Below are 27,630 nucleotides of genomic sequence, written 5' to 3' on the forward strand. Positions count from 1 at the left end.
TTGTAACAATTTGCCCCATGGCTGGTCTCCCCCCAGGACTATACTGTAGAAAACCATGCTTGATCAATGAGGAAGACAGGAAGGTTATCCAGGAGCTGGATTCTGCTCCATACAGTAAGTAAAATAACATACTTTTCTTCATCCCTCACACATATTCTAATGTATGCAAATACAAACACACAGAGAGATGGAGATAGAGACAGAAATGAGATATAGATAGATAGATAGATAGATAGATAGATAGATAGATAGATAGATACTAAATTTAGATATCTGCTGGAGACTACCAAACACTGAACTTCATTTTTCAGGACCTGGAAATTTTTCCGAACATAGGAAGTTTTTCACAAAAATTGAGACATCTTCCTCTCTTTGACTGTGTCTCTGAGTGATGGCTCCGCTTGGTGCCAGATCTATGTCTTTATCTTCAGAAGGCAGTGGAAAGAATTGTATCTCTGTTCTCAAAGCCTTAGCTGAAAACATTGTCTCCTCCACAAACTAATCACTTTCCAATTTGGTGGAAACTTCTCTCTGGGCCTAAGCTCTAGTCTGCCAGTCACACTATACGGTGGTAGGCCCAAGGTGTCCTATCTGAGAGACCAATAAAGACACAGGGGAAAGTGATGTAGAAGTTGGCATTTGTGCAAAATAAATAGCCTAAAACTCAACTTTAGGGTCCAGCAAGCTAGCTCAGCAAGTTAAGGTGCTTGCCACCGAGAAGATCGGAACTTAATCATGACCCATGGGATAGAAGGAGAAGCCCTACCTCCTCAAATTGTCCTCTGACATCCATATATGAATCATATGTGTACACATGCATAAAAAATGTACAAAGTAGTATTTGAAAACCCAACTTAATTATCCCTGATAACTGATCCCCTCCACCTGCATTCCCTCATCTTGTCATGTTAGCATCTTGATTAAGAATGGTTCATTCTATTAAGAACCCAAGGTGAGGCAGTATCAAGATCACTGTTGTATTTATACCCTGGCCTCAGACTCCAGTCTAAGAAGCCTGGGCTATGTAAGGGGAGTGATGCCCAAAAGCAGAGAGAAAGAGAGAGAGAGAGAGAGAGAGAGAGAGAGAGAGAGAGAGAGAGAGAGAGAGAATATGAATCTTGGTGACTCCACCCTCACTGCAGTTCTCAGGGGAACTCCTCCAGCTTGCTTGATGCTGACTACGGGCAAGAGCCCATCCCTTGAGTCCATGGCTTCTCTCCCCACCCATCATCATGATCTTCAACAGAGTCGCTTTTATTTATTTCTGGGAGTACTGCAAAGCCTCCCCCTTGATCTCACTGTCTCCACTTTGACTCCATCTAATAGATCTGTCCCATCTCACTGATCTTTTCGCAATGTCCAGGGGACAATGCCATTTCGTTGTCTGAGACCTTTGAACAGCTTCCCACTGCACTTTGAATAAATCCATGGTATGGCATCATGCCAGGCCACTGACCTGCCACCCTTTCTTACCAGCTTGCCAAGCTCCAGCCTCATGGGCCTGTTGTGATCCCCTCCAACATGGCATGTTCCATCAGACCTGATGTCCAGGCAAGTCTCTGATGGACAGCTCTTCCCACCCTTCCCTCTTGAGTCACTTTCCCTTGTCTCTTAGAAGTCAGTGTCGGTCCCCTGGCTTACTTGACAGTTCATCCTTAATCTAAATTGGGCTATTTTTTTTCTCTTGGGCAGTTTCTACAATGCAACTCAGCCTGTTGCTTATGTTTTGGGGCATTTTGGTTGGGAATTTTCCCCATTCCACGTTTCCCTTCTGCTAATTCATGTATGTCATGAAGGTAGAAACTGTCCGTAGCACTTACCTAATACATAAAGCTTAAGCTAGACTGTCAGAGCTCAGGATTAAATGATTCAGTGAAGAAATGATTTGAATGAGTGGATGAATGTTAATGGACAACTTTATGAATAAGTATGCTGTAATGGGGAGACACAACAGATAAAATAATAATAAAGCTAACTCCCTAGACAGGCATTGTGTACTCTATTTCACACACACACACACCCACACACACACAAAAGCACTTCCTCCAAATGTCACTCTTGGCCCCAGAGATGTATTTCAACTTATGTTTACTCCTCAGCTCCACAACGCAGATGCCCTGATGATAGTAAGAGGAACTAAGCCAGGTCTATATGCTGTGACCCCAAGATGATCAAAAGTAGGCAAATGAAAACGACCAAATGGAAATCAAATAGGCAGAGTCAAGAAGACAGAAAAAGGAAACAATGAAATCACTACACACGTAGAAAGAAAGGTGTATACAAAATATTAAAACTAGCTCAAACAGGTTCCTGTATTTTGGGTCACACTGCCACACCATATAGTCAGCACTCCCTGAAACAGAACAATATCTACAATATCATCCCACTAAGATACAGAGAGAGTTAAGATGTGATCGTGCAATGTTCCTCACAGGCTCCTAGGAAGTCTAAGTCTCTAGCTGGATCACTATTTTTGGAGTTTCTAGAGGTTTCTTGAGAGGCTAACTGGAGGAAGTGTGTCTCTGGGGACACGTGCTTAGGAGTGGTACCTTGCCATGAGCCATTCCCATATCCTAATTTCTGTTTCCTGGCCTTCAGAAGGTGATCAGCTTTTCTCTACCATGGGCCCCGAAACAGAAAGTGACCATCTACTGAACACTTCGAAAAATGAGCCAATGGAAATATAAGTTTCCAACATATATTTTACCATATCAGTGAAAATTGACAAAGATGTACAGAGACATGTGTGCACATGCAATACATGTGTGGGTGTAGCTGGAAGTGCAAATGTGTGTGTGTGCATCTATATCCATGGAATTCTATACACTAAAAAGAACGAAGGTACAGTTGACACAGTTCATGGAATAAGTCTACATCATATTATGAGTTAAGAAATCAAGTCACAAAGTAGTATGGACAGTATGAATCCACTTCTGGAAGAATGAGTGAAGGAGAAGGAAGAGAAGAAATGTTCACATGTCTGGAATACATCCACAATTCACTTAAGTCTCCACTGCTTAACAAAGCTCTTCAGTGCTTGGCCACCCCAAAGCTCTGTAGCTTCTGCCCAGTCTCTTCGCACATCCACATTCAACTGCACATTTATTCATTGTCTAATTTTGTTATCTGTCTTTCATGCTTGACTTTTACAAAGACAGAAACCTAAACTCTTAGGCTCCTCTCTACAACCCCAGCAAAGGCAACTAAAAGAAGGTGGATTTCAAAAGTCGACTTGTGAATAAATTTCAGAGAACATTAAAGATTAATCTAGAAAAGCCTAGAAAAGATGCAGATGGAGGGAGGGACATCTTTCATTTCCATTCATCCTGGTGTTCTGCTTTGTATTTCAAGGACACGTCCCTACTAAAAGAAATAAAAGCCAATCTCAAGCAGAAAGAAGCTTTGCTAATAGCTTTATTACACTTTTATTCACATCTTTGCTTATTGGTTTATCTCCATGTGTAGGTACACACACACACCTCTGTGTACATGTGGAGATCAGAGGACAACTTGAAATAGTTGAGTCTTCCTTTCTACCATGTGGGTTCCTAGGAATCAAACTCCGGTCTCAAGGCTGAGATGATATCCACTAACCAGTAGCTTCTCAAAGCCTGAACCCTTAGGAGCTCTCACAGACTGAACCATCAACCAAAAAGCATACATGGGCTGGGCCTAGGCCTCCTGTACAAATGTAGCAGACGTGCAGCTCGGTCTTCATGTCGATCCCCCAACAACTGGAGCAGGGGCTATCCCTAAAGCTGTTGCCTAACTGTGGAATACATTCCCCTAAATAGGCTGCCTTGTCTGGCCTCAGTGGGAGAAGATACAGATAGCCCTGCAGAGACTTGCTGTTTCAGGGTGGGGGCTTAGTGGGGGACCTCCACCCCCTCAGAGGAAAAGGGGAAAGAGAAGTGCTAGGGGAGGAGGGGGAGGGGGGTCATCTGGATGTAAAGTGAATAAAAATAATAATAAAAATAAAACGACTAAAAACAAACAAACAAACAACAAACAGAGCTGTCCTTCAACCCTGCGATTACCTATTGTTATAATTCTTCCACCTCAGTCTGACCTGACTCACTTCTTTCCACTAAAGTCAAACAAGGAGAGATGGGCGCTGATCTCTGCTACACCCAACACAGGAAGCACTAACTGGGAGGGACAAGCCAAAGGAACTTAAATCACTAATGTCTGCTCAGAAGAGGACATGTGTTGAAACACCCCATAGATGACACAGTTGAAACACTTACCAGGGAAAGAAACCATGTTGGTCAAAGGAAACATAGTGAGCATGCCTGAAGCCCCCATCCGCTCACACGGCGGCGCCTCTCAGTCTCCTGCCATCTGTGCCTGCACGGGTTCTGCACACGCTCCCTACAGCAGGCATCTACTGAGAGGTCTTAGATTTCCCTAATTTGATTTGCCCAAGATCAAGATCCTGCTTTGCATCCCTTTTTAACCTGCAACCCAAATGACAGGACAGCCATGTGGCCAGTCATAGCAGCAGGTCCCCCGACACCTGGTGTGGGCTATGTGCACTGGAGACTCTGACCAGCAACCTTTTCACCAGCGGGACCATGTGTCTCCCACTGAACACTTGGGGGAAGTCGCTCCCTTAGCAGCCTAACCCAGGTGGCGGATTTCTAGTGAGCTAAGTCACAAGTTCATAAATCAGGGCAGGAAACATCTGACTGCTCCCTTGCCTTGGAGTCTGCAGGTCCTCATCTCAGGCACTGCAAGCAGAGCCTCTGCCACTGGAGACATGGGCCATTTGGGTAGTGGGTGGAGACAATTAAGAACTGAGGCGGAGGACGAGTGGGTAATGGAGGGAGGGGGTTGTGAGGTTGGGGGTGGGGGAAAGAAGAGGGAGGGAGGACTTCAATCTTGATATAAAGTGAATAATTGAATAAATAAATAAAATATAGAAAAAAAGGAGTATTGTTACATAGTTCTGATTGGTCCAGAACTCACTATCCAACATATGCTAGCCTCAAACTTACAGAGATCCTGTGCCTGTGCCTGTGCCTGTGCCTGTGCCTGTGCCTGTGCCTGTGCCTGTGCCTGTGCCTCTGCCTCTGCCTGTGCCTCTGCCTCTGCCTCTGCCTCTGCCTCTGCCTCTGCCTCTGCCTCTGCCTCTGCCTCTGCCTCTGCCTCTGCCTCTGCCTCTGCCTCTGCCTCTGCCTCTGCCTCTGCCTCTGCCTCTGCCTCTGCCTCTGCCTCTGCCTCTGCCTCTGCCTCTGCCTCTGCCTCTGCCTCTGCCTCTGCCTCCCAGGTAGAGGAATTACAGAGAGGTGCAACACTTCCTGCTAAACTGAGCATCCCAGTGAGAATTAAGATTCCCACCCTACTCATCCAAACTGACTGGAGAATGAGCTCTGTGGATTACCTGGACAGCCTGACAAATACCTACAAAGGGGATCAATTCTGAAGGAATCTATGCATTGACTCCTCTGGCCTCTGCCATCCTCTCACACCTAAAGTTACCTGTCTTAGGAACACTCAACCAACCTTCAAGCACTCAATCCTGTTGTCTCCTTGACTGGGCACTCTTGGCCTTGTATACTGCTGGGGTTACTATCTGGCACTCTCTCCTGATTGGCTCCCTCCACATTGGCCAGCAGTGTGTGGTTTTCCTTCATTTGTCTAGAGTTCATTTCGTCTCTGATCAGTAATCTTACTGTAAGAGTGGCCAGCACTTCATGCCATGTGGGCCTATAAAAACTGAGATGAGACTCACGGTACCTACATGACTCTACTTCCTGAGTCACTGGTGGCCTGCAGGCTTTTTTTCTCTTTGTGCCCATCCATGTCTCATCAGCGTTAAAATCTCCTGTGGTTGATTTCCCCTGTATGCTCAAAGTTCTTCCTAATTCTACAGTGTGACCTCCTCATTCAATGTGATCATCCCCCTTAAGAATGGAATCACTGAGTCCTCTCTTCTTATTCTGAATTCTCAACCACATCTTCCACAGAACCTCAGTTCTTGCCTTTGAAAAGCTGAGTCTGAAGCTGATTATCTTTGGCCAGTCCCTCTTCCCAGGTCCAGGACACATGTCTGCTCAGCTGTAAACCTCCACAGAGCAATCCTACTCAGACCACAAACACTTCTTTAGGCAGTCTCTAAAATCCCTTTCCCATGCCCACCCACCCCACCCCCCGCCTCTGTTCCCACTGATTTGACCCACCTACAAATATTTCTCCCTCCTTGCCACCCTCAGAGTCCTTTACCTCAACCCTCCACCACATCAAACCCTTTCTTTGCCCCGTGAAGTCTAATTAACTGTTTAAACCTTCCAACTTCAAGCTCTCCTACTATGGCACATGAGATTTCTTACTCTCAATTCCACAAGGCTTTGCACACAGTAGGTACTAACAATGAAGATACATAATCACCACAACTGTAGCAAACCAGGTGCATTCAGGTTTTGATAGACACTAAACCTCCCTTCAATGCTTTCTTACTCTCAGCTACTTGGAGCAACAAAGTACCAAATACTTGGCCAGGCACGGATGAGTTCTCTACTACTGTTTCTATTAATACTGCTTCAAATCATAACAGGCTTTCCGTTCTGACTCTGCCAAGCATCGAGGTAAGAATTTATAGGGACTACGGCATTTAACCTTCACTACCACCCTATGAGATAGCATTAAAAACCCCATTTCACAAATGGGACAGCTGAAGCGTGGAGTAAACTGAGTCACTTCCTGCCCTTTAAAGGACTTGGCTGAATAAAGACAGAGAGTAGGTGTCATTGCAAGGACAGGGAGTGCTATGGAGTTAAAAGCACCCGGTACTCTGGACAGCTTACAAGGGGTTATGACTTGGGCCAAGGGCCAGAGGTGCTTCCCTGGAGAAGCCACACATAAGTGTCTGAAGGAGGAAACTAGACTAAACCTGGAAACAAGTAAGGGGGGCGGGGGACTCTATCAAGTAAGCAGGCTAGCCTTGAGAGTTTCATGGCTCTTTTACAAAATAAAATAAGCAAGACCCTTCCTTAGGAGGGTGCCTCTGGCCTGCCATCTCCCTGGGTACTGGAAATGAAGAACACCTGCCTGCAGCCCGCTGGAGAGTTGGATACCAAGTCTCCCTACTAAGCTGAGTTCCTGGTTTTCATTTGCATTGAAACACAGAAGTTAGGGCACTCACAGAAGCAAAACCCTGATAGAATCCTACTCTTCATCAACATAAATGAAACAATTCACAGAGCCATATTATCTGTGGAACTTGACCACCACACGTGATTGGTGTGATAGATTCCAAATCACCAACAGGCAGACGCTCTCTCATAATGTCACAGAAGTGCTCCGCATTTTCAAATCAAAGAGGGCTTGTCTCCAGAGCGTCAATAATTATAAACTAATGATGGCAATTGTTTTAGCCATCTCACACAATGGGGTCACCTTCTCCACAAAACACAATGGGTTTTCTCCTTCTCCTTCTCCTCCCCCTTCTTAATTTACAGCACCTGAGACAGGACCGTCCCTTGCTATCTTTTCCTTTTCCCTTCCTTTTGCCTGTAATGAACAGAATGCTCCAAGCCCTTTCTTGTGGATCGAAATTCTGTCTCCTTCATCATAGCCAGCGTACTATACACATACAGCTTTTGTGACATCAACGAAAAGTTTTATTGTGCCGTTAGCTTTGATAGAAAGCACTGCAGAAAGTTGTTTAGAAATTAAATATCTAAAACAAGCTATTTTAAAATCCAGGGCCTTCACTATTTCATGTCTGCAATGAAGAAATTTCATCTTGGGGAGAGCAAGCTGTCTTTCACACCATATGGCTAATGGCGGTGCATAGCAATTAGCCAGGCTGATTAATGGTGAACAGATTCTAATTTTATGCTTATAATTGAGGCTGCATTTGCACCCCTGGTGCAAATTCAGCACATCCCAACTTCCACTTACAACAGGCAAGAAATCAAGAGAAATAGGATGGTATGGAAAGTGAGAATTTTTTTTTCCTAAAGCCCCCTAAAGAGCATCAGATTTGCAATTTAAAAGACTGTTAGCCACACAATAGATGACAGGTTTGTGTAATGGGGTCATGGTAGCCTGTAAACAAACAGTACCCCTTCCACATCTATAGGCAGCCAGGGAAAGCAGTAATCTGTAACATTAGCAAGATGACATTTGGAATATGGCTTTTCCCTCTTCGCCACACAGTACAAACAGTGTCATTTGCCTTCCGTGGCTTGAGAATTTTATTTATTTATTTATTTATTTATTTTTGCTATTTTTATGTTTCTGAAAAATAGAGAGAACGTCAGCAGTAAAGCACACCAACCAGCATAATAAAGCACTTTGGACCAATGAATTTTAAAAACAAGGAAAATATAAACTGCATTAATAGAGGGGGGGCCCTGCGCATGAGAGACATAATATATCTCTAAGTAGTTCAAGAATAGAATTCTCTCCAGCATAATCCAAACATATGCAGATACAAAATGCAAATCGATGATGTATAGATAGTGCTTGGCCTGTTCGTGGAAATCCATCTTCCTGTTTCCTGTTTTGCTACAGTCATATGCAGCACTACGTGGAGAGCTCAGTCTAATGGCATGTTAATTGTAGAAGGCTAAAATAATAGAGGCACGGTTGGGGAAACAATAACACAGACAAGGTTACGTTTTACTGCTTTTCAAAATGGGTTTTGCTCCTTTCATTCTAAAAAGGTCCCACTCAGCTAGATTATATCCAGTTCATACACATAGGCTAAAACTAACTTTTCCTACTGAGGAAGGAATCCCACACCATTTGGGAGTGTTCTGCTACTGTCTTAAGTCTGGAGAAGAAAAACAACCTGGTTTTAGAATAATTAACAGGTTTTACAAATCACTGAAGTGAAAATGTGTGAAACTCTTGTATACCTTAGAACTATAAATCAGAAGTTGTTTTATTTTTTTTTTTTGAAAGGGAAAAAAAAACCCAGGATTTTTATAGAAACAAATGTTAATATTTGGGATTTCACTCAGAAAACACACAAAGCCCTTTTGAGTCTCTTTCCACCTGTAGAGTTGTGACATTGCTTGTCCCAAGAGTCCATGAGTGGCTGGTGAGGGCCACCCATGCCAAGATAGCAACTGAAGACCCATGCAGACTGGTCAATGACATTCAGTAGCCAGACACACATAGTGCCAGAGAGAGCCTGTTCAGCTAACGAAGCAATTAGGAGCTCTCCTCTGATGTCAAGTGGCATCTCCCCGCTTTATCCAATTACTTGGGAGATATTGGGAGCAAAATGCTGGCTTATTTTACAAGGAATAAGAGCATAAGTTAAAAGGCTGCCCTTGTCCCTCTCCCTCGCAGGCCTGGCCGAGGCCACCGAGGGGGGACTGTGGTCTCAGATGCCACTCTGGCATGATCACGTCAGAAAGAGACTCATCTGTGAGGAACATAAATTATTAGACCTTTTGTGGTCTCCTTTCCAGTATCCTTCCCCTAAACCCCAAGGCTCACTCCCCCCAAGAAATATTAGCTTCATGTTCAGATATGAACAAGATAACCAAAAAAAAAAAAAAAATCCACAGGAGAAAAGAGGCGAGACAGAGACAGACACACAGAGAGAGAGAGATCAGTTTAAGGAGAAATGAGGCTCAGGTATTAAGTGGAAGAAGTCAAAAGGAGGAAGTGTAACTTTCAAGTTGACCCAAACAGAAGCCTCTACTGACTTCAAGAGAACTCGTATTTTACTAAACATGCAGTTGAGTGCAAATGTCACCAAAAAGGAGGTGGTACTCTATTTGACTCCACTGGGAAGGATGAGGGAGGGTGCTGCTCTGTGGCCATTAACGGTGAGGTACCAAAAAAACGCAAACTGACGTCTCCCAAGATTAAATGTAATGAACAACCAAGAACCACCGTGATCCTTGACGCTACTGACTGTGTCTTAGAGTTCTTCTAGGCCATTTACCAAAAGCAAAATAAACACATTCACCACCCCCAACGGAACTTATTTCACCTAGGTTTGTGATCCAAATTCATCTTTACTTCTATAATGAGAGAAGGGGGGTGGGGGGGGGGAGAGGGCAAAAAATTTCTTACCTGCACATGATCTCGTGTGTGAGCAACACTCGGCACATTTCAGGGTTCTTGTCTTGGCCTTCGTACACTATGGCCTGAAAGTAAAGGCATGTTTTTAGCTAAAAATAGAAGCAGGTAGCAGAGGGTTATGTATAACAATCCAGTTCTTTACCACCTCACCCCTGCTGGGGGAGGGGGCAATTAACTTTTAGGAGCAAAAAGCCTCACTGGGCTGATTATTGCAGGACACGTTGCTCAGGATCAGCCCAAATTGAGTGGAATGGGATATGAGACTCTCTGCCCTATCAACCACCTCATTATGCACATCTTTGGACCAGAGCATGCAATGGGCATCTGTTGTCAAGACAACCATAATTCTCTTTTCAATACAGAATAAAAATAAGTCTAATCAATAAAGAGGGACGCTCCAGAAGGCTTGAAGAGGTTGCAATATTTTGTATCTCAAATGTAGAGAGGCATGTGGGTTTGATTGGCCAGCCACCATGTACATACATTTGCTTCCACGCTGCTCCCAGCCCCCCACATTTAGCATTCTACTGGCAAGTAGCAGGAAACAAGTTTAGGAAAAGCTATATGTCTATGCACTGACTACGTCATTTCTGAAGCAATTTAATCAGGGAAAACCCCTCTTCCTACCAAGAGGCTGAAAGCAAGTGCTGTTACAGGGTATACACCCGCCCAGACGGGAACCCTTGCCAGCATATGCTGTGTGGGGGATGAAATCACAGAGTCAGCTCCCTAAACAGAGAATTACATCTCAGTCTCAAAATCTGGATTCCCTCAACCACCAGCCACGGGTGCTTTGCTCTCTTTTCTTTTTTTGCAACACAACCAAATTTTGCTTCGAGACACCCACCAAGTTCCCCAAAACCTCAGGCTTGCACATGGATCTACAGGTTACTATCCCAGCCAAAGAGACACACAATGCTATTGGTAGACCGTGGTTCTGCATCAACATACATTTAACTCACTTAACACTGTATCACTGCATAATACTAATATAACACAGCTTCAAATTGTTAATAAAATTACTTTCACACATTCACAGAACCCTCAGTTTCTTGGTGACAAAACTATTTAAATTAACCAGAGATTATTCTTAGTATTATGTGGTGTATAAAACTACTTCTGTGCCTAACTTGTCATTCTCTCTCATGTGCTATGGTTTTGAACTTGGAGACAGAACCACCGTGACTTAAGACCCAGTGTAGACAGATCCATGGGTCATGAACTGATTACAGTATCTAAGCACAGAGAAAAGCAAACTTTACAGTGAATTAAAATGAAGGAAAAGTGGTTGGGGAAAAAAGCACATTTCTCTAACATTGGTCCATCAAAACTATCTTCTATGGCTAGCTCATCATAACCTTGTATTTAAAAAAAAAATGTTTTTACTTTAAATGTGGACTTCTAAAATGGTTGGAAGAATATATTTAGAAGTCCAGGATAGGATATTCATTACCCAGATTCCTCAAACGTTTGCATTTTACTAAATTTTCTTTCTATTTTTCTTTTTCCCCTAAATCACTTTTTAGCAAATTGCAGATATATCCTCAATATATCTGCATGCATTTCCTGAAAACAAGGCTTTTTCATGCATAATCACAGCACAATTATCTAAATCAGAAAATTAGCATTGATACAATAGAATAATCTAATCTCCAGACCTTATTGAGATTTACCAATTACCTAATAATGTCCTTTACAGCGAAAGAAAATCCTGTACTAATCACCGCGCTCAGCTGCCATGTCTCCTTTCATTCCGAATATCCTCCAGTCACTGTGGTCCATGGCATTGACATTGTTGAGAACACAGGCCAGTTACTTTGTAGAATATCCTTCCGTTTGGGTTCTATTCTGGTTTTCCAGCTCACATTCAAGTCTTAGACTTCAAGGCAGGACAACAGCACAGAGTGATGCTGAATTCCCTCTGAACCAGGCTCTACTTATCCACAAGTTTATTAACAGCATACGCTCTGACCATTCCCTTAGAGCGATACCCACCATCCACCAGTGACCACAGGCTAGCTTTTCGCAGTATAATATTACATCTTACCCTTTATTAGTCACTCATAACTGTTTTGGGGGGGCAATAACTTGCACTACATTAATGTCCTCTGATGTGTCAAATCTTCAGTCACTAGTTTTAGTGTGAATACATAACTTTTCCTTTTTCCTGTTATATTTATTTATCATATTGGGAGGGCATGTGCCACTGTGTGTGTGAGTGTGTGTGAGTGTATGTGTGTGAGTGTGTATGTGTGTATGTATGTATGTATGTATGAGGTCAGAGAACAAATTTCAGGAGTTAGTTCTCTCCATCGTGTAGAGATTAAAATTGAACTCAGGTCGCCAGGCGTATCAGCAAGCACCTTTACCTTCTGAGTCTTCTCACTGGCCCTTTTGCCAATATTCTTAAAAGTCTTCTTCAAATTCCCAAAAAGTTGCTTTATTCAAGAAAGTGCATAAGTTAAAAATATTCTGAAAATCAAAAATTGAAGCAAGTGAGATGGGACAAAAGGTAAAGATGTCTGCCAAAAAGCTTCATTCTTGCAGTTACCACCGTTCGGTAGTTGTCCTTTGACCTCCACATGTACAGTGTGGCACGCATGAGCCCCCACACATACATGAACATATCTGTGCGCTTGAGCACACAAACTAAATAATAAATAATTTTAATATATTTTCAAAATACATGTGTGTCTCTTCTATTTCCTGCAATCACTGTTTTAAAAAAATTCAAGAAAGAAAACACATTAAATTACTGATTAGATCTCAAGCATGGTGTTAAAAAAGAATTCAAATGATGCATTTCTGCTAACTCCTGTTATCATCAAATTGGTCCTGTGTTCTCCTAGAACTCAACATAACCTCTGCTTCAGCTTCAGCGTTTGTCTTGCTAAACGAATAATAATAATAATAATAATAATAATAATAATAATAATAATAATAATAACTTGATAAGTCAGTTTACAGGTCTAGAAAACTTTTCTGTACTGAAGCAGTGGGTGACAGGAGAGGAAAAAATGATGTTATTTGGGGGTGCATGGCAGGCATATCTATTACATAAGATCTCCAGTTGGAACTTTCTAGACGAGATAAACATTATTATTACCAAGGCTGCTGGTTGAAATGAATGAGGCCATGATATAATATCCAGTTAATAATAAGCTTCAAGACAAATCCACTGAGGATTCCCCCAGGCAATGGGTGACAGGGATTCCCAGAAGTCCTGTGTTTTCTCCTTGGTAACTAAACATCACTTGTTAAAGGCCCAGTCCTTCCATAATACATCTCTTTACCAAATACCCAGCTACCATTTTGCTTCTGGTAGTGAAGTCAAAACAGAGAAGCTTTCTCCAAATCAAGCATACAAAAATGAAACCAAGAGTTTGGATTTGCTCAGAAATAATTAAGAACTCTGGGAAGATCTGGAATCTGTGGTTTCTGCCTTCCCTCTCCCTCTGCCTTTCCTCTCCCTGCGCCTGGATAGAATAAGAAGGGTTCTCAAGGCATAGGGATGGAAAAAGAAGTACCTGCTTCTGGGAAATTCTGCAGTAAAAGAGAGTGGGAGTCTACCATGGGATGCGGAGGATAAAATCCCTGTTCCTAGAGTACACTGCCCTGTCACAATAAGGGAGCAAGCTTGCCTGTGCAATTCAAAGGCAGAACTCCCTCCAGCCTCTACCCAGTTTCCTTATTGCTGAAAAGACTTATTAAATCACACATGCATGCATGGACATACATACACAACACAGAGAAAATATTGGTCCAGAGATGAATATTCGAATGGGGCAAGGTACAGGTAGATATGATAGATTTATTTGGGTAGCTCAAGTGTCACAGTAACACTAAGACAGACTTTGGCCTTTTCCCCCACTGCTGGAAGTTCCCAGTCCAGCTTGCTTCTCTCCTAAAGCATCTCTAGTGTGTACATTTAGCATGCACAGCAAGACTGGCTCACAGTTGAGCAAATCCAGACGCTAAATACCACCCCCAAGGATAGGCATCTTCTAACACCAATTTTGGGGAAAAGGGGGGCTTCAGCTTCTCTCACTAATTTAAATGTATGCTTCTGTGGGGTTTGAGGCAAGATGGTTGAGGTTGGATCAGCTGGGAGATCCCAGGGGCATATAAACAGCCTTGACAATTTTAAGTGAAACCATTTTAATAGACAGCTGGTTTAGGCTACAGACAATGGAGCCCTGAGAAGAACGCTTATTGTCATCCTCCACAGTAAATCATGCGTCTGCTCGTTGGGAAGAAGGTGGTCTGCCGAGAACGCGACAAAGACAACACTGGCTTAAATAAATCAATGTGTTTATCAGAAGTGAGGATGGGGGAGCTGCCACTCCGACGGGAGGCAGAGGGAGAGAAATTATAAAAACGCATTATTGAAATAAATCAATCAAGGGTGAACCAAGTTGAGCTTTATAACCATCGAAACAAAAGAATATAGTATCTCGTGGAAAATACTGTTTACATTAATCCTGCCAAGGACAAACAAATGCCTCAAGGCAGTTGGGATGCTTGGACAGGAAGAAATGTGAAACAATAAACAGAAGTAACTTCACCTCAACTTTCCAAACCTGGTGCTACTAAGAGATAAGTTGTCCAAACTGGTCATATTTGGAGACCCGACTTTCTGATAGGTCAGTAGTTCCCCTCTCTGAATGTCAGCCTCTGACAGAAAAATAACAAGCAGGCAGAAACAAATACATGTTCCTGCTGATCCTCCCTCATTTTCAGATTGGTTTTTGAACCGTATTGTTTTATATATATTTAACTAAAGAAGAAAAACATGGGCGTTGTTAAAACTTTCATACCCTCGAAGAACAACAGTTTCATTGTCCAAAGAGAAAACCCCATTTTAAATGCTTAATTATAAGTCAACGTGTGCACATCTCGGAAAATGAGTCAATCCCTGTGCCAAGCTTGTCTCAGTTACCACTATTTTAAAAGTCATCTTTGAAGCATAGTTCATCCCTAGCTTTTCAAAAATATTGCTGAGGCTTAAAAGTTCACTGAGACTTACTTTGGGATAAAGACCACACAGCAAAAGGGGGGGGGGACCTCAACAACTCTGTGAGAACACACCGGGATCATACTTCAATGCGATGCCCACAGAAGTTCAGAGAATTGAGCTTGCGTTCTTTTGTTGACTTTTCTGATAGCTTTAACTCTTTCTGTCTCACACCACATTCAAGGGAGCGATGAGCATGTGCATTTTTCTCATTAGGAATTTGTCCTGATTTGCAATAAGGAGAGGGAGAGAAGAAGAGGGGAGAGGAGAGGTAACAGAAACTTGAATTTCCCACATAAATCAAAACAATGACCTTGAAAATGATACTCCTATTTCTGAAAACAAAACAAAAAGCGAGGTCTATTTGTCACCTCAGAGAAAGGGCCATAAATATAAAAACTGCCTTCTTCGACCAAAAGAGGAGTACCTTCTAAATATAAACTATCAGTGATAGCAAATTACTAAGAATTGAGCTAATCAAAAAGCAATGTTATAGTATCAACACACTGCACAGTGATTACTACAATCATCCACCCTGTTCCACTGCCGTTCATTAAAAAAGAAGAAGAAGAAGAAGAAGAAGAAGAAGAAGAAGAAGAAGAAGAAGAAGAAGAAGAAGAAGAAGAAGAAGAAGAAAAGAGTGCTACATTATATAGTCCAGTTTCCAGTAGGTGAAAGAACCCTAGTTAAAAACTAAGCCATGCCAAAGAAAACACCACAAATCTGACATTTCATAAACAATTGTGTCAAACAGCAATCTACCATTAATAGTAAAGTAAAATCAAAACTCATTTTGCCTCCAGTAGCAGCTCGGCTACTGGCGAACAAATTGCAAAGATGTAATTTCAGCTCAGCAGCTAAGCAGGCCCGTTTTCAGAACTGAGTTAGACATGATATCATATTCACTATGCTGCTCAGTTACATCACAGCCCTGACTAAAAGGCAAGCACGTCCCCAGTGCAGGGGACTTTCTGCTGCATCTCTTCTGTCTCAAAGATCTAAAAGCCCTTATATTATTCAAATGCCTTGGGGCTGGGTGGGGACTAAATATTTCAAATAATTCCATATGACATTTTTCCTAGAAGTAATAAACGATATTCTACTTGGATAGTTACTGCATTTACTACGTTAGTAGATACAATTGACTTTGTCAACTCAGTCAGGCAATAATAATAAAATCATAAGAATAGCTAATTTATTATATACTTAATACATGTCAGTCACTGTTCTAAGGCCTTTGAAGTTATGGATCTATTTAATTTTCACAGCAGAACTTCGAGTTGGGTGCAACCATTATTCCCATTAGTTTAATTCTAAATGCATATATATTTTAATTCCTCACTAAAACCTAATCTTCCCTGCTCCAAAACCTATGTCAACAATTCACGCATGTCCATGTCCAAACAATCTTCATCCCCAGCAAGAAGCACACAGATAACAGGCTGTCGGTACAGCCATATGAGTTCGATAAATGCATCCCGACTAATATGTTCGTTTTTAATGCTGTTCAAACATTCACATGGAAACAGCTCTAGCGTAAATATCCCCGAACAAATGGCTGTATATTATCCAGGAGGGAGCAGTTGGGCCGCCAGACTGGGGAAGTACTAGGCCATCTGGCTCAGGCAAGCTCTCCAAAACCATCAGCTTTGTTTTCACCCCCAGACTCCAAACAACACATTTTCCACTGTGATGAGTTTACATTTTCCCAAACACAGGTCCTGATCATGCATAAAAATTCCAAACTTCTTCATTCCTCTATGTGCAAGGAAATTTAAATCACCTGCGTTTTTGACATGTTACCAAAGGAGACAGAGAGCTGTTGAAATATAGCCCCTGACATAAACCTGCTCTGTCCTCTCTTATTTGGCTCACTGGGTATATGAAAGAGCCTCTTTGCTGGCCTGGTAAATTCCTTAGGAACTTATAGATATGCCAAAAAAAAAAAAAAAAAAAAAAAAAGTGTTTATCTACCAATGGGCTGAAAGAGTGGTTAATCAAACCTATGTAGCCATGGTAGAATATAATGAAACAATCAATGAGAGTAAAATTAAAGCAACAACTTAAAGGGCTGCAAACATAGGAATAAATATATAAAGAAAGTTAGCTAGGGAACAAATCTGACAACCATTACATTTACTGTCTCTGTGTCCCCTTTGCACCAGCACTGCACCCCTCAACATATTCCACCTTTAAACCTACACATACAAACATGCCGAGACTTCCGTTCGCCCTTCTCAAAAAGTAAATAAATGAAATAAGGGGAAAAAACCATTTTGGTTTGGGGGCAGGGAACATGAGATTGGGTTTTCTTTCTTTATTAAGTATCACTTGAGAACCTCACTCTTCAAGCAAACTAGTCTAAGAAATGAGCTAGTTTTGTGTTTATCAACTACTTAAAGAAAGATCTCTCCATGAATGAACCACAGAGTACATCACATCTCAAATGCAAACCTGAAGCAAGGCAGGTTAAGCCTCAAGCCTTCCTATCTAGATCCACAAGAGCTTCTACAGTTGACACTGTTTCTGGATGCATCAACTTTGGGATCCTGAGGGCTTTTGCATGCTCACTGGTAGAATCCCAAAAACAGCCACAACACAAAAACAATCTATTTTTAGGCCAGCTAAACTTGGTTTTGAACAACCCTTCCCCAAAGCAAGACATTTCTTTTCTAGTTAAGCGAGTTTTGATTTGGTTGTTGGGGCTGTTTTGTTTTGTTTTGTTTTTTTCACATTTTTATATTTTATGCCATATGTTTTACAAGGGAGAAATAAGGAAAAAGGGACCTCAGAGCCTTCTTCGTTCACTCCAAATGAGATTCCATCATACTTGGTAGGGCCCAAAATTTAAGAATCCTTCCTCAGAATAGTCTAATGAGACACTTTAGGAAGGTGTGAAACATTGTGTCATCCTCAGACATCTTGGTTGATTGAGTACATTCCTGTCTGGTCTCACTGTTGCTGCTAGATTTACTCAAAATGAGGAACAACCTGTGCAGCTGTAGCCCAGCTACATGTGACTGGCTGAGGAATCCATCTGAATGTTAACCCCAGCTTGAGTCAAGGGTCTGACATCACGTGTGCAAAGGCACGTGTCTACTATGAAAAGGGCTAGAGTCACCAAACAACGGAGACAAGATTTCATGGTGGCCAGGTATTCCCGCCACTAGCTCTGGTGTTCTTAGACATTGACAGTTGTGTTCTGCTCCACACTCTGAATATCAAAATCTGAAATGCATCAGAAAGAACTTCACAGAGGGAAATGTCACCACTTAGTCAGCCAGCCTCTGTCACTCCTTCTAGTTAAACAGGCCATGGTATATAGCTACATAGAACCAACACTTTTAAGAAGTTTAGATCAGGCTGAGCATTTAACTGCCATAGAATAATTTCAAACTACAGGGAGGATCACTTCTGAAGCTGAATATGAACATGATTCTGCAGCTAAGAAAATAAGGCTTCTGGTACCTCTATTTTATTTTTTATTTTTTTATTTTTTGGGAGTGTATGACATTAACTGAGTCCATAAGAAGGTAAACCTACTTCCAAAACTTTGGCAGCATGTAACCAAAGGACAAGAAACTGGATAATGAACACAGATTGCCTTTCAAAGTGGAAGTTATAGAAAGGGCAGTTACCCAATCATTATAAAAGCAAATGAGTACATCTTAAAATGTCTTTGTCTTCATACTTTTGTACCAACTTAGATAATTGTTAAGTCTTTTTTTTTTCAGGTTGCTCATGACTACACTAACTACATGTGTGTATAACTTAAACTTTTAGCAATATATGCCAAGTGACTTTTTTCATACCTGTTATTTTTTTTAAATGAACCATTTCCACTCTCTCCCTCCCCATGGAATTTATGGTGCTATCAAACAGCCAAAGATAACTTCAGCTGTAGCATAAAAAAACAAACAAACAAACAAAACCACAAAGCTCTATGGCCCTGTTAGTAAAATATTTGTCATATTGCTCTATATTTTTAAAAACCCTTCCACTGTTCTTGAGAGAGTTTGTTGATAAAAATCAATTCTTGGTAGCATTGTTTGTTTAGGGGGTTAGGAATTAGAGTTTGAGGGAGATTTAAATCAAGTAGAAACAATCTCTCCAAACATATTCCAATTTTATGCTCCTTGGAATAGAGCTTTTCATAGCGCGGCCTGCAGTTTCAATGGTCAATGTTACATAAACACATCGGCCCTGTATAGTTGTTGGTGTAGATGCCTTTTCTCTTTAAAAGTAAGTCCTAATAAATACGTGTGGAGGAGGGGTTAAGGCCCATTCTTTTCCCTCTGCCTCCCTATTTTCATTCCTCTCTGATGAGAAGGACAAGAAATGATATCCATCATATCAAAAACTGTTTTTGAAAAACAAAAATTCCACCTAATATATTTTGTTTTGATATCAGAAAACATCAAAAGATACTAAATCAAGTTTTTCGTGTCTCTGCTCAGCAAGGAAAAAAAAATCAAAAAAATTCAGTATCCAAAGGAAAGAGAATTATCCTATCTAGCAATCAAATGAATTCAAGAAAATAACTGTAATTAGAACAATAAATGGGAATTTACTTTGAGCTGTCAACTAAGAAATAAACACAATCTTCCAGAGACAAAAATACTCAAGGGAAATCACATGATAACAATTTTTTAGACACTTATCACTTAAAAAAATATATTTCACATCCATAATCCCATATATTTTATTTGTGTCACAATAAATATGAATATGATATTCAACATGAGCTGTTATTAAATGCTTCTTGTTAAGATTTCAAACTCTCAACAGCTCATTAATGTGTATTTTGCACATTATTGCCAGGCAGATCTAAAGCTATTTTTAATTATGCATAAACATCCTAATTCCAAACTTTCTAACCTAGTGAAGGAATAACACCCCTCCTTGTTTTAAAAGGAATATTTAAAATAACAAACACATTTTACCCCTGCACTAAATTGCTGTTTGCTGTACAATAGATAAATTTTCCCTTTGTTTTGAATTCTTTCCCCCTCTCAATAAAGCTGTCTTTTTTGTTGTTGTTGTTACTTCAACTGACTAACCAGCTACTTCATTCTGAAACTATACTTTTTCTTAAAATTAAGAAGGGGATTGATTTAAAAAAAAAAAAAAAAAACAAACCAACCCTCCTGCTCCTCATTAAAATGTCAAGCCTCACTTCCAACTCGGCTCATAATTGTATCTTTTAAAACATAACTCAACCTTAATGTATACTGCCTGACACCGTGTGTTGGCAAGCTTGAGAAAATGCTGTCCGTGTACCTTTAAGACAGAAAGCTAGCTAGCTCTTGCTGTCTGGCTCGCAGCCAGCCAAACGTGGAGGCCAAAGCAGGAGGGTTTTTGCAAAATACCCTTGAACAACTGTAGGCACCCACTTCCAACACTACCTTCCAATACCATCGCCTTTAAAAAAAAAATACAAATCTGTAGCGAGTTCATTTGCAAATTCCATCAGCTCCATTCCAGAATTGCCTCTTACCCTCCAATTCCTCAGGCCTGGGCCTTGGGGAAGGCCTGGCTAGTTTGTGTTTCAGGAGTTCAGTCCATACTGCCTCCCCGGCGGGGGTTGTCTCTAGGGCTCCTTTCGCTTCCCCTAGGGCTCCTTGGCCAAGCCAGAGGAAGTTCAGTCCCTTTTCCTTCACTCGGTTTTAATCACCAGGCCTGGCTTTCCCAGAGAGGCAGTGAGCCTCAAGCAGAAATGGTCCGGGAAGCCTGCGCTGCCACCACTTTGCCAGGGCCGCCCTGGGTCCCAGTCATCTCTCAGTGGATCAATCAGCTTTTGAACTGCAGCAAATGTGGTGACCCGAGAGTAGTCCAGCCCCTCAATGTGGAATTCTAAGAAACTTACTTGTTTTGTCATGGAGTCGATGAGGCGCACGTAGAAATCCTGTTCAGTCCTTATCCCTGGGGGTGGAGGGAGGAAGGAAAATTAAGAGAGAGAGGGGATAAGCCCTGAAAGAAGAAAGAACTCCAGAATACACATAACAATAGCAACAAACAAAAACTGCACACAAAGGGGTCCAAGGTCAAGGGGAACTCCCGCTGTCCTGAAAGGGGGGGGAGCCAGGACGCTCCTTCCCAGAATCCAGAAAGGATCTGCGGGCCTAGTTCAAATGCTCCCCCTTAGAAGCCAGCCCCCTCCAAGCACTGGAGCTAGAAAAGAGGTGGGGAACACCCCAACCACTCTTCCTCCCCAGGCTAGAGCCCCTCTGAAGCCGCCTGGATCCATTAGGAACACCTCCACTCCTAATCTCCCACCCCACCCCACCCCACCCCACACCCCCAAAAAAAACGAGGAGCCAAGCGACCTGAAATTTTGGCCCAGCAACACAGGCCTCAAGAACGGGAGAAAGAAGACAACCGAGTGGTCTTGTCAGGGCCAAGTGGCCTCTGGTCAGCCCTGGGCTGACCAAGCCGCCCTCTGCCTCCTCAGGTGAGAAACTTCCTAGAATGAAATTTCGGAGAGGCCTGTTCACCTGGAGGGTGGCTGACGGCTGAGCTTCGCTGGGGGGCTTTCGTCCACCTGGAGCTCCGTGAGCCCCCTGCCCTGACCCGGAGCCCCAGGGTGCTGGCACCGACCCGACAGGAGCCTCACCATTGCTGTAGAGGAGCTGGAGCCGGTAGTGAATCCCATTATTGGTCTTTTCGCTGTTGGCTTCCTTGTTTGCAGCAAGGCCCAAAGACACAAGAGATGAGGAGAGAGGTCTCCGTGAGCGAAAGCACCAACTTCAAGGCAACTTTTCCCATATGGGACCCCCCCCCCCCCAATTCCGTAAAGCCAGCCAGCCCCAATAGCAACAGAAACTGTGACAAACTTAATCTCTTCTCCACCCTCATCCCAAACTGCTTTCTTTCTACCATTCCAGAAATTTCTGTTTGGTGCACATGGGTGAGACTCTTCCCAGAGCCTGGGGACTGCAGCCTGGGCCATCTGTGGCAAGAGGACACCCCAGGCTCTCAAGGCTAGACTGAAGTAGGGTTCCGTTCGGTTTGCCTGGAATCTCTCCAGTTCTGGGGGCTCCACATTAACTTTCTGGAGCAGGACCTTGAGTCCCAAGAGCCTGGATTCGTCCAGGACGGGAAGTAGCTGAAGGCGAGGGGGTTGGCTCTTACAGGAGTGTGAGCAAAGCTGTGCACACACACGGAGGTTGCTTCTAAGGCGCCTGGGCCTCCTGTCTGAGCCCAAGACTACTGGGGACCGCGCTGCGCCCACTTACTTTTTCCTTCTCCACGAACCCCACAAAGGCCGTCCTCTCAATCTCCACGGGCTGGCCCTGTCTGTCGTAGAGAGCCAGGACGAAGTGGAAGAAGTTGGATTTCCTCAGGTTAGAAGGCGGCTGCTTCTCAAAGTGAGCCCGGGCCAGACCCACCCCGCTGCGACCAAAGACGCAGAGTTAGTAGGCTAAGCCAGACTGTGTCCCGCACCCACCCTGTCACCCAGAACACGCGAGCGAACCCCCCAACACCCACCTTCTCTGCTCCCAAAACATCCCCTGGGCTCCTTCCATGACCCATCAGGAGCTTAAGGGCGGCTGACGAACCGCTCAAATGCCACTCTTGTCCCTGTCCTCCCCTTCCAGAGACAGCGGGTCATCAGAACTCAGAGGTGTGAAAGTTTTGTTTGGGTTTTGGGTGTGAGATGAAACGCTACAATCTTTACTCCACTTGAAGCGCGCTGCGTGGAGAGGAAACGTGACCCGTGGGTGAAGTGAAAGGGGGTTAAAGAGAAAGTGCGCAGTTTACTACTTGGAAAGCCAGGGCGTGGGAATGGGCTCCAACTACGCCTCCAAATCTCGCAAGTAAGTGGGCAGGTGGAAATGCACGCGGGCATGCTAGGCTGCTCGCCCGCAGCAGCTACCCCTCCAGGAAACTCCCCAGCCTCGGCCAGCTGCCGGTACCCGGCCTCAGCAGGCTAATTTTCTACACAAACACAAGCAAGGGAAGAAGAGTCCCAGCTTGGGACTCGCGGCTATAAGAAATGATCGATCGCCATGGGAAAGGGAACTGGGGCGTTTTGTTTTATTGTTGTAGGTGGTGGTTGTTGTTTGGTTTATTTTTTTTTTTTAAATAAAAGACCTATCTTGCCAAAGAATATGCAAAGTTTTGCCATTCTGAGAAATCATCCTCACACATTCCAGAAACCCAAAGGGCCAAGGCTGCTTGGCTGAGAAAGATCCGCCGGGGACTGGAGACTGGAGCGCCGGGGGGCACCACAATGACAGCCCAAACTGTGGGACACTATCGGACAACATACACACACACACAAACACACACACACTTTCGCTTCCAGCCTAGTTACCCAGTTCACTCTCGCTACCAACCACTCCCAACCCCGTGCTCAGAGGAGATGGAAACAGTACAGGACAGTTGTCCCTAACCCTCCCCCCAAAATCTGGAAAGATGGAATTACTCTCCCTTCTCCTTCTGCACCCTATATGTCTAATGGGGCCTGAGCCCACAAAGTTTTCTCTAAGCCCAGCTGGTTGCCAGCAATGAAAAGGACAAGGTACCATTTGTCACTTGGGATCAGGAGCCCCTGGACAGGGCACTGGGTGTGTCCAGGGAAGTTCCTCAAGTTACCCTGAAAGAGCATGGCCTCCAAGCCACTCAGTGTAGGATCTGGAGAGTGGGAGAGGGACTGGAGGAGGCCAAGGTGACGGGGGAAGAGGAAGGCTTTTAGGAGATGTGAGAATCAAAGTTGGGAATCACTGTTCGACAGGAAAACTGAAGGCTAAGGCGTGGAAAGAGGGGAGAGTAAAGAACCAGATAGGAAAAGTCAGAGAAGACTCCAAGGAGAGAAATGGGGAGAGAGAAACGGGGGAGAAAGCCAGGTGAGGAAAGAGAAAAGAAGAGTAAAACCGAGAAAGAAGGGAAAAAAAGAGTGGCGAAGGACAAGAAAAAAATTAAAGAAGGTAGAAAAAAGAAAAGAAAGATAGGGGAAAAGGAAGAAATGTGAGACGGAATGGGAAGGAAGAAAGGAAGGAAGGAAGGGGGAGAGGAGAAAATTAAGAAAAGAGAAAAAAGAGAAGAAGAAAAAGGAAAAAGGAAAAAACTGAAGAGAAATAAAAGGGAAAGGAAGCGGAGGGAAGGGGAGGAAAAGGGAAAAAAAATACAACTACCCAGAAAAGAAAACAAGCGGTCAGAAAAGCGCAGCTATCCAACACCGTGCTTCAGAAACGCCTCTTCTGGGTTAAAACAAAACGAAAACACTCGCAGATGGGGCTGCGGAAAGTGCCGGCAAAGCTTGGGCTCGGCTCCCTCCGGCAGCTCGCTGTTCTCTGGCCACCGGCGAAGAGTGCTGCGCAGCCGGGGAGCGCGGAGCCCGGGCGGGGAGCGAGCGCAGCGCAGCGGCAGACGCACTCGCATGGCCCGGCCCTGGGTAGCCGAGCGGCCGTCTCCGGGTTCTCCCGCTAGCCGGCGGCCTCTCCTCCACGGTCCCCCAGCGGTACCCACCTCTGCGCCGCTGTGTTGGCGTCCAGCACCCCGGCGCCCTGCATCCACGTCCGCACCGCGTTCATGCCGCTGCCCAGCGGCTCTTCCTTCATACTGCTTCCACTCCGTTGGATGCTTTCCTGGATCCCAAACATGAAAACAACCTTTTCTTGTGGAAAATCTCCTCCCCTTTGAAAATATTAAAAAAAAAAAAAAAAAAAGGAAAAAAAAAAGCCAACCACAGATTTTTTTTTTTTTTTTGAGTCGATGAGACTCGCGCTACATCAAGGCGGGCTGAAAAGCAAAATTTTTAAAAATGTAAACCTTCGCTCAAAACTGAGCGATAGAAAGGAGGGGGGACGAGGAAAAAAAAAAAAAAGAAAGGGAAAATCCAACGAAAAGACCAAAATTAAGAAAAAAAACAGAGATGTATGCTTGGCTGTTGGGGGTTGTTTGGTTGGTTGGTTTTGAGTTTGGGTGCTTTTTTTTCCTTTTTTTTTTTTTTTTTTTTTTTTTTTGCTTTTTTTTTTTTTGCTTTTTTTTTTTTTTTTTTTCTTTTTGTAGTAATCACAGGCCGTTGGAGAACAGGAGGGGCTGGAGTTTCCTTTTGTAGCGGTACCTTCACTTGAAGAAGCAGGAAGAAAAAAACCACCCTGATGACAATTTAAGAAACAATAGATACGACTCTTGAAGCCGGCTTGGCTACTTGAAGTGTCATTTTCCACAACCAGGCAAGTTTTCTCTCTCTCTCTCTTTTTCTCCTCCTCTCTCAACCAAAGATGTTTCTTTCCTTTCCGTGCGTGTAGATGAGGACGCTGGTTGCTGTAGACAGATACACCGGAGAGGGTGGGGGGAAGGGGAGAGAGAGGGAAAGAGGAAGGGGGGGAGGGAAAGAGATAGAAAAAAAGAGGAGAGGGAGAAAGAGAGGGGTGGACCCTGCTGGATGGAGATTCTGTTTTCTCCTTGCTAAAATAGAAGTGATTTGCAGGCTCTCCCTGTGGAATCCAGTTTGACTCTCCCCAGAGCTAAACACAGGCACACTAACCCCAAAGGGAAGGAGGCGGGGCCCTCGCAGCCTGGACACGCCCCTTCTTTGCATAACGTCATTCTTCCGCCTTATCGCAGCCAATCGCAGCTCCCGAGCTGGCTTGTTCACAGAACCCGGCCACACTCCCTCATTAACATCCTTCTCCGGGTGGCGCAGGGGAGCCGCTAAAGTTCCCGGCAAAGTGGCGAGCCAGGGAGCTCTGAGCACCAGCGTCTAGGCTGGAAGAAGCGTGGCAATAAGGAGCAAGAGAGGGGTAGAGGGAAGGAGATGAAGGTATCCTGAACCGAGGGGGTATGCACCATGGCAGTCCCTAAGCATCCCCTCCGCGCTCTGAGAGCGACGGAGGCTTACTGACTGCTTTCTCTCAGGGCTGACGCCTAGTCCCTTGCTCGGCCGTCCTGGGACTTCGGGGGCAAACGTGGAGGAAAAAGGACTGACCAGGCAGAAAAGGCAGGATGCCCATTCCAGGTGCCCAGCTCTTCGCTCTGAAGCAAGGGTGACGGGATGAAATTTGTGTGCGCGAGATCGAGACTTTGAGGGCCCTCGGAAGACACTGTCTCTGTGTCTGCAGAGGTAGAAAAGCTTAAAGCCCCCAACGAATACGGCTTTAGTAGATCGCAAGGGAATGGGCGACCTAGACTCAGTCCTCAGCAGGCCTCTGATTCTAGTGCTAGCCCAGACACGAATGCTACTTGGTCACGACTCTCCACCAGTCCCTAAGAATGAATGGGTCTCTGGGGCTGTGCCAGGGTGCGACTCTAAATATCTTCAGATCCCCAACCTCCTCTCCTGCTCCTCAGAGTAGCTTTATTTTTCTTTACCAACGCAGCAAGGATGTTGCCTCCTCTTGGTTATTTGGCACACAGAGTTCTTTCTGCTAAAGGGGGAGGGGGCTTGAGCCAACTTCTATCACAACCCGAGGGAAGCAGAGAAGAGAGATGAGAGGGGAAGAGGGAAGGAAAGGGAGAAAAGAGGAGGAGGTGGATAAAATGGAAGAATGTGAAGGGAGGAAAGGAAGGAAGGAAAAAGAAAGAAGGAAGGAAGGAAGAAGAGGGTAACTTGTTTCCCACCTCAGGACTGTTGGCCTTTGTGTTGTGACTGAGGAGGAAATGGGTGGAGGTTTATGGGTAATGTGCCTACCCCATCATTTTTTTTAAGGTTGCAACATTTAATAAGCTCATGGTAAACTGTATCATTACCCTCAGAGGACATCCTGGATGCAGACAAGGCTGCTAAGGTCTCCTTGGAGGCAAAATTATTAACCTGAAATCCAGATTCCCTCTTCTGCTGGTCTTTCTTGGCCCTTTGATTTATAAAATGTATTGCAGTCAGTGATGGAAAGGAAAACACATCTCTGTTGAATGAAACAATCAAGACCAGCAAGCATTATACTTGGTGAGTCTGTTCAAGGAGGAACATGGAGCCCTTTTGTGATGAAAGAGTAGGCGGGTGTATTCCAAGACTACAGGCTGAATGCATGGCCTCTATCTTCAGACACAACTTTATCTACTATCTAGCTCCCAGACTATTTATCTGGCACACAGTAGGTGCTGGGTGTGTATGTAAAAAGTTGAGTCATATGCTTGTAGACACCGGAATCTTCTCCATTTCTATAGAATTTAAATGCACAAATGAAGCTGGGCCTATTAAACTTTTTCCAAAGCTCCAAGCTTTTGCTGATGTCCCAGATCCAGGATCCTCTTAACCTCAGGAGTACACAGCATGAGTCCCTTCCTTAAGTTCAGAGGTAGGGGCATCAGGAAGCAGGGGCTACCCTCCTGCAATGGATCCCAGGAGGTCCTAGCTTAAGACTCAGGCCTCTTTCCTTGACTGCTTGAGTCTCCACTTTTCAGAAATAAGGCCAAAACATTGAAAGTTGTATGTTATAAGATAGATGTCCCCATGATGAAAACCACAGAGTCAAGAAAAGACCATTGCTGGAGAAGGGAGAAATGCAGTCACATTGAGGCCTTTTGTTGACAAGAGTCACAGAAAACATAGACCTCCGGAGATTATCTACAAAAGATTCTGGTGTCAGTCAGCACATGAAACCCACTATCCCAAAAAG

The 27,630-nt window shown here is 43.9% G+C and overlaps 1 protein-coding gene across 11 annotated transcripts in view; it reads right to left on the reverse strand.

Moving 5' to 3' along the window:
• The window catches only part of Ebf1 (EBF transcription factor 1), a 387,708-nt gene extending 362,163 nt beyond the window's left edge, over positions 1 to 25,545 (reverse strand). For 3 of the 11 annotated variants that reach the window (XM_034505153.2, XM_076937011.1, XM_034505151.2), the window contains exons 1-5: positions 24,536 to 25,027; positions 22,300 to 22,456; positions 21,678 to 21,741; positions 20,931 to 20,986; positions 10,042 to 10,115 (exon numbers count right to left, since the gene is read on the reverse strand). In XM_034505153.2, coding sequence (XP_034361044.1) covers positions 10,042 to 10,115; positions 20,931 to 20,986; positions 21,678 to 21,741; positions 22,300 to 22,456; positions 24,536 to 24,669 — 485 coding nt within the window. In that variant the 5' untranslated portion in view covers positions 24,670 to 25,027. Of the gene's footprint in view, positions 1 to 10,041; positions 10,116 to 20,930; positions 20,987 to 21,677; positions 21,742 to 22,299; positions 22,457 to 22,552; positions 22,791 to 24,535; positions 25,030 to 25,133 lie in introns of those variants that run through there. The other 8 variants (XM_076937016.1, XM_076937015.1, XM_076937012.1 and 5 more) reach the window with 7 other exon arrangements.
• Between the last annotated feature and the right edge of the window lie 2,085 nt (positions 25,546 to 27,630).

The sequence above is a fragment of the Arvicanthis niloticus genome, chromosome 6, assembly GCF_011762505.2.
Source record: "Arvicanthis niloticus isolate mArvNil1 chromosome 6, mArvNil1.pat.X, whole genome shotgun sequence".
Lineage (NCBI taxonomy): Eukaryota > Metazoa > Chordata > Mammalia > Rodentia > Muridae > Arvicanthis > Arvicanthis niloticus.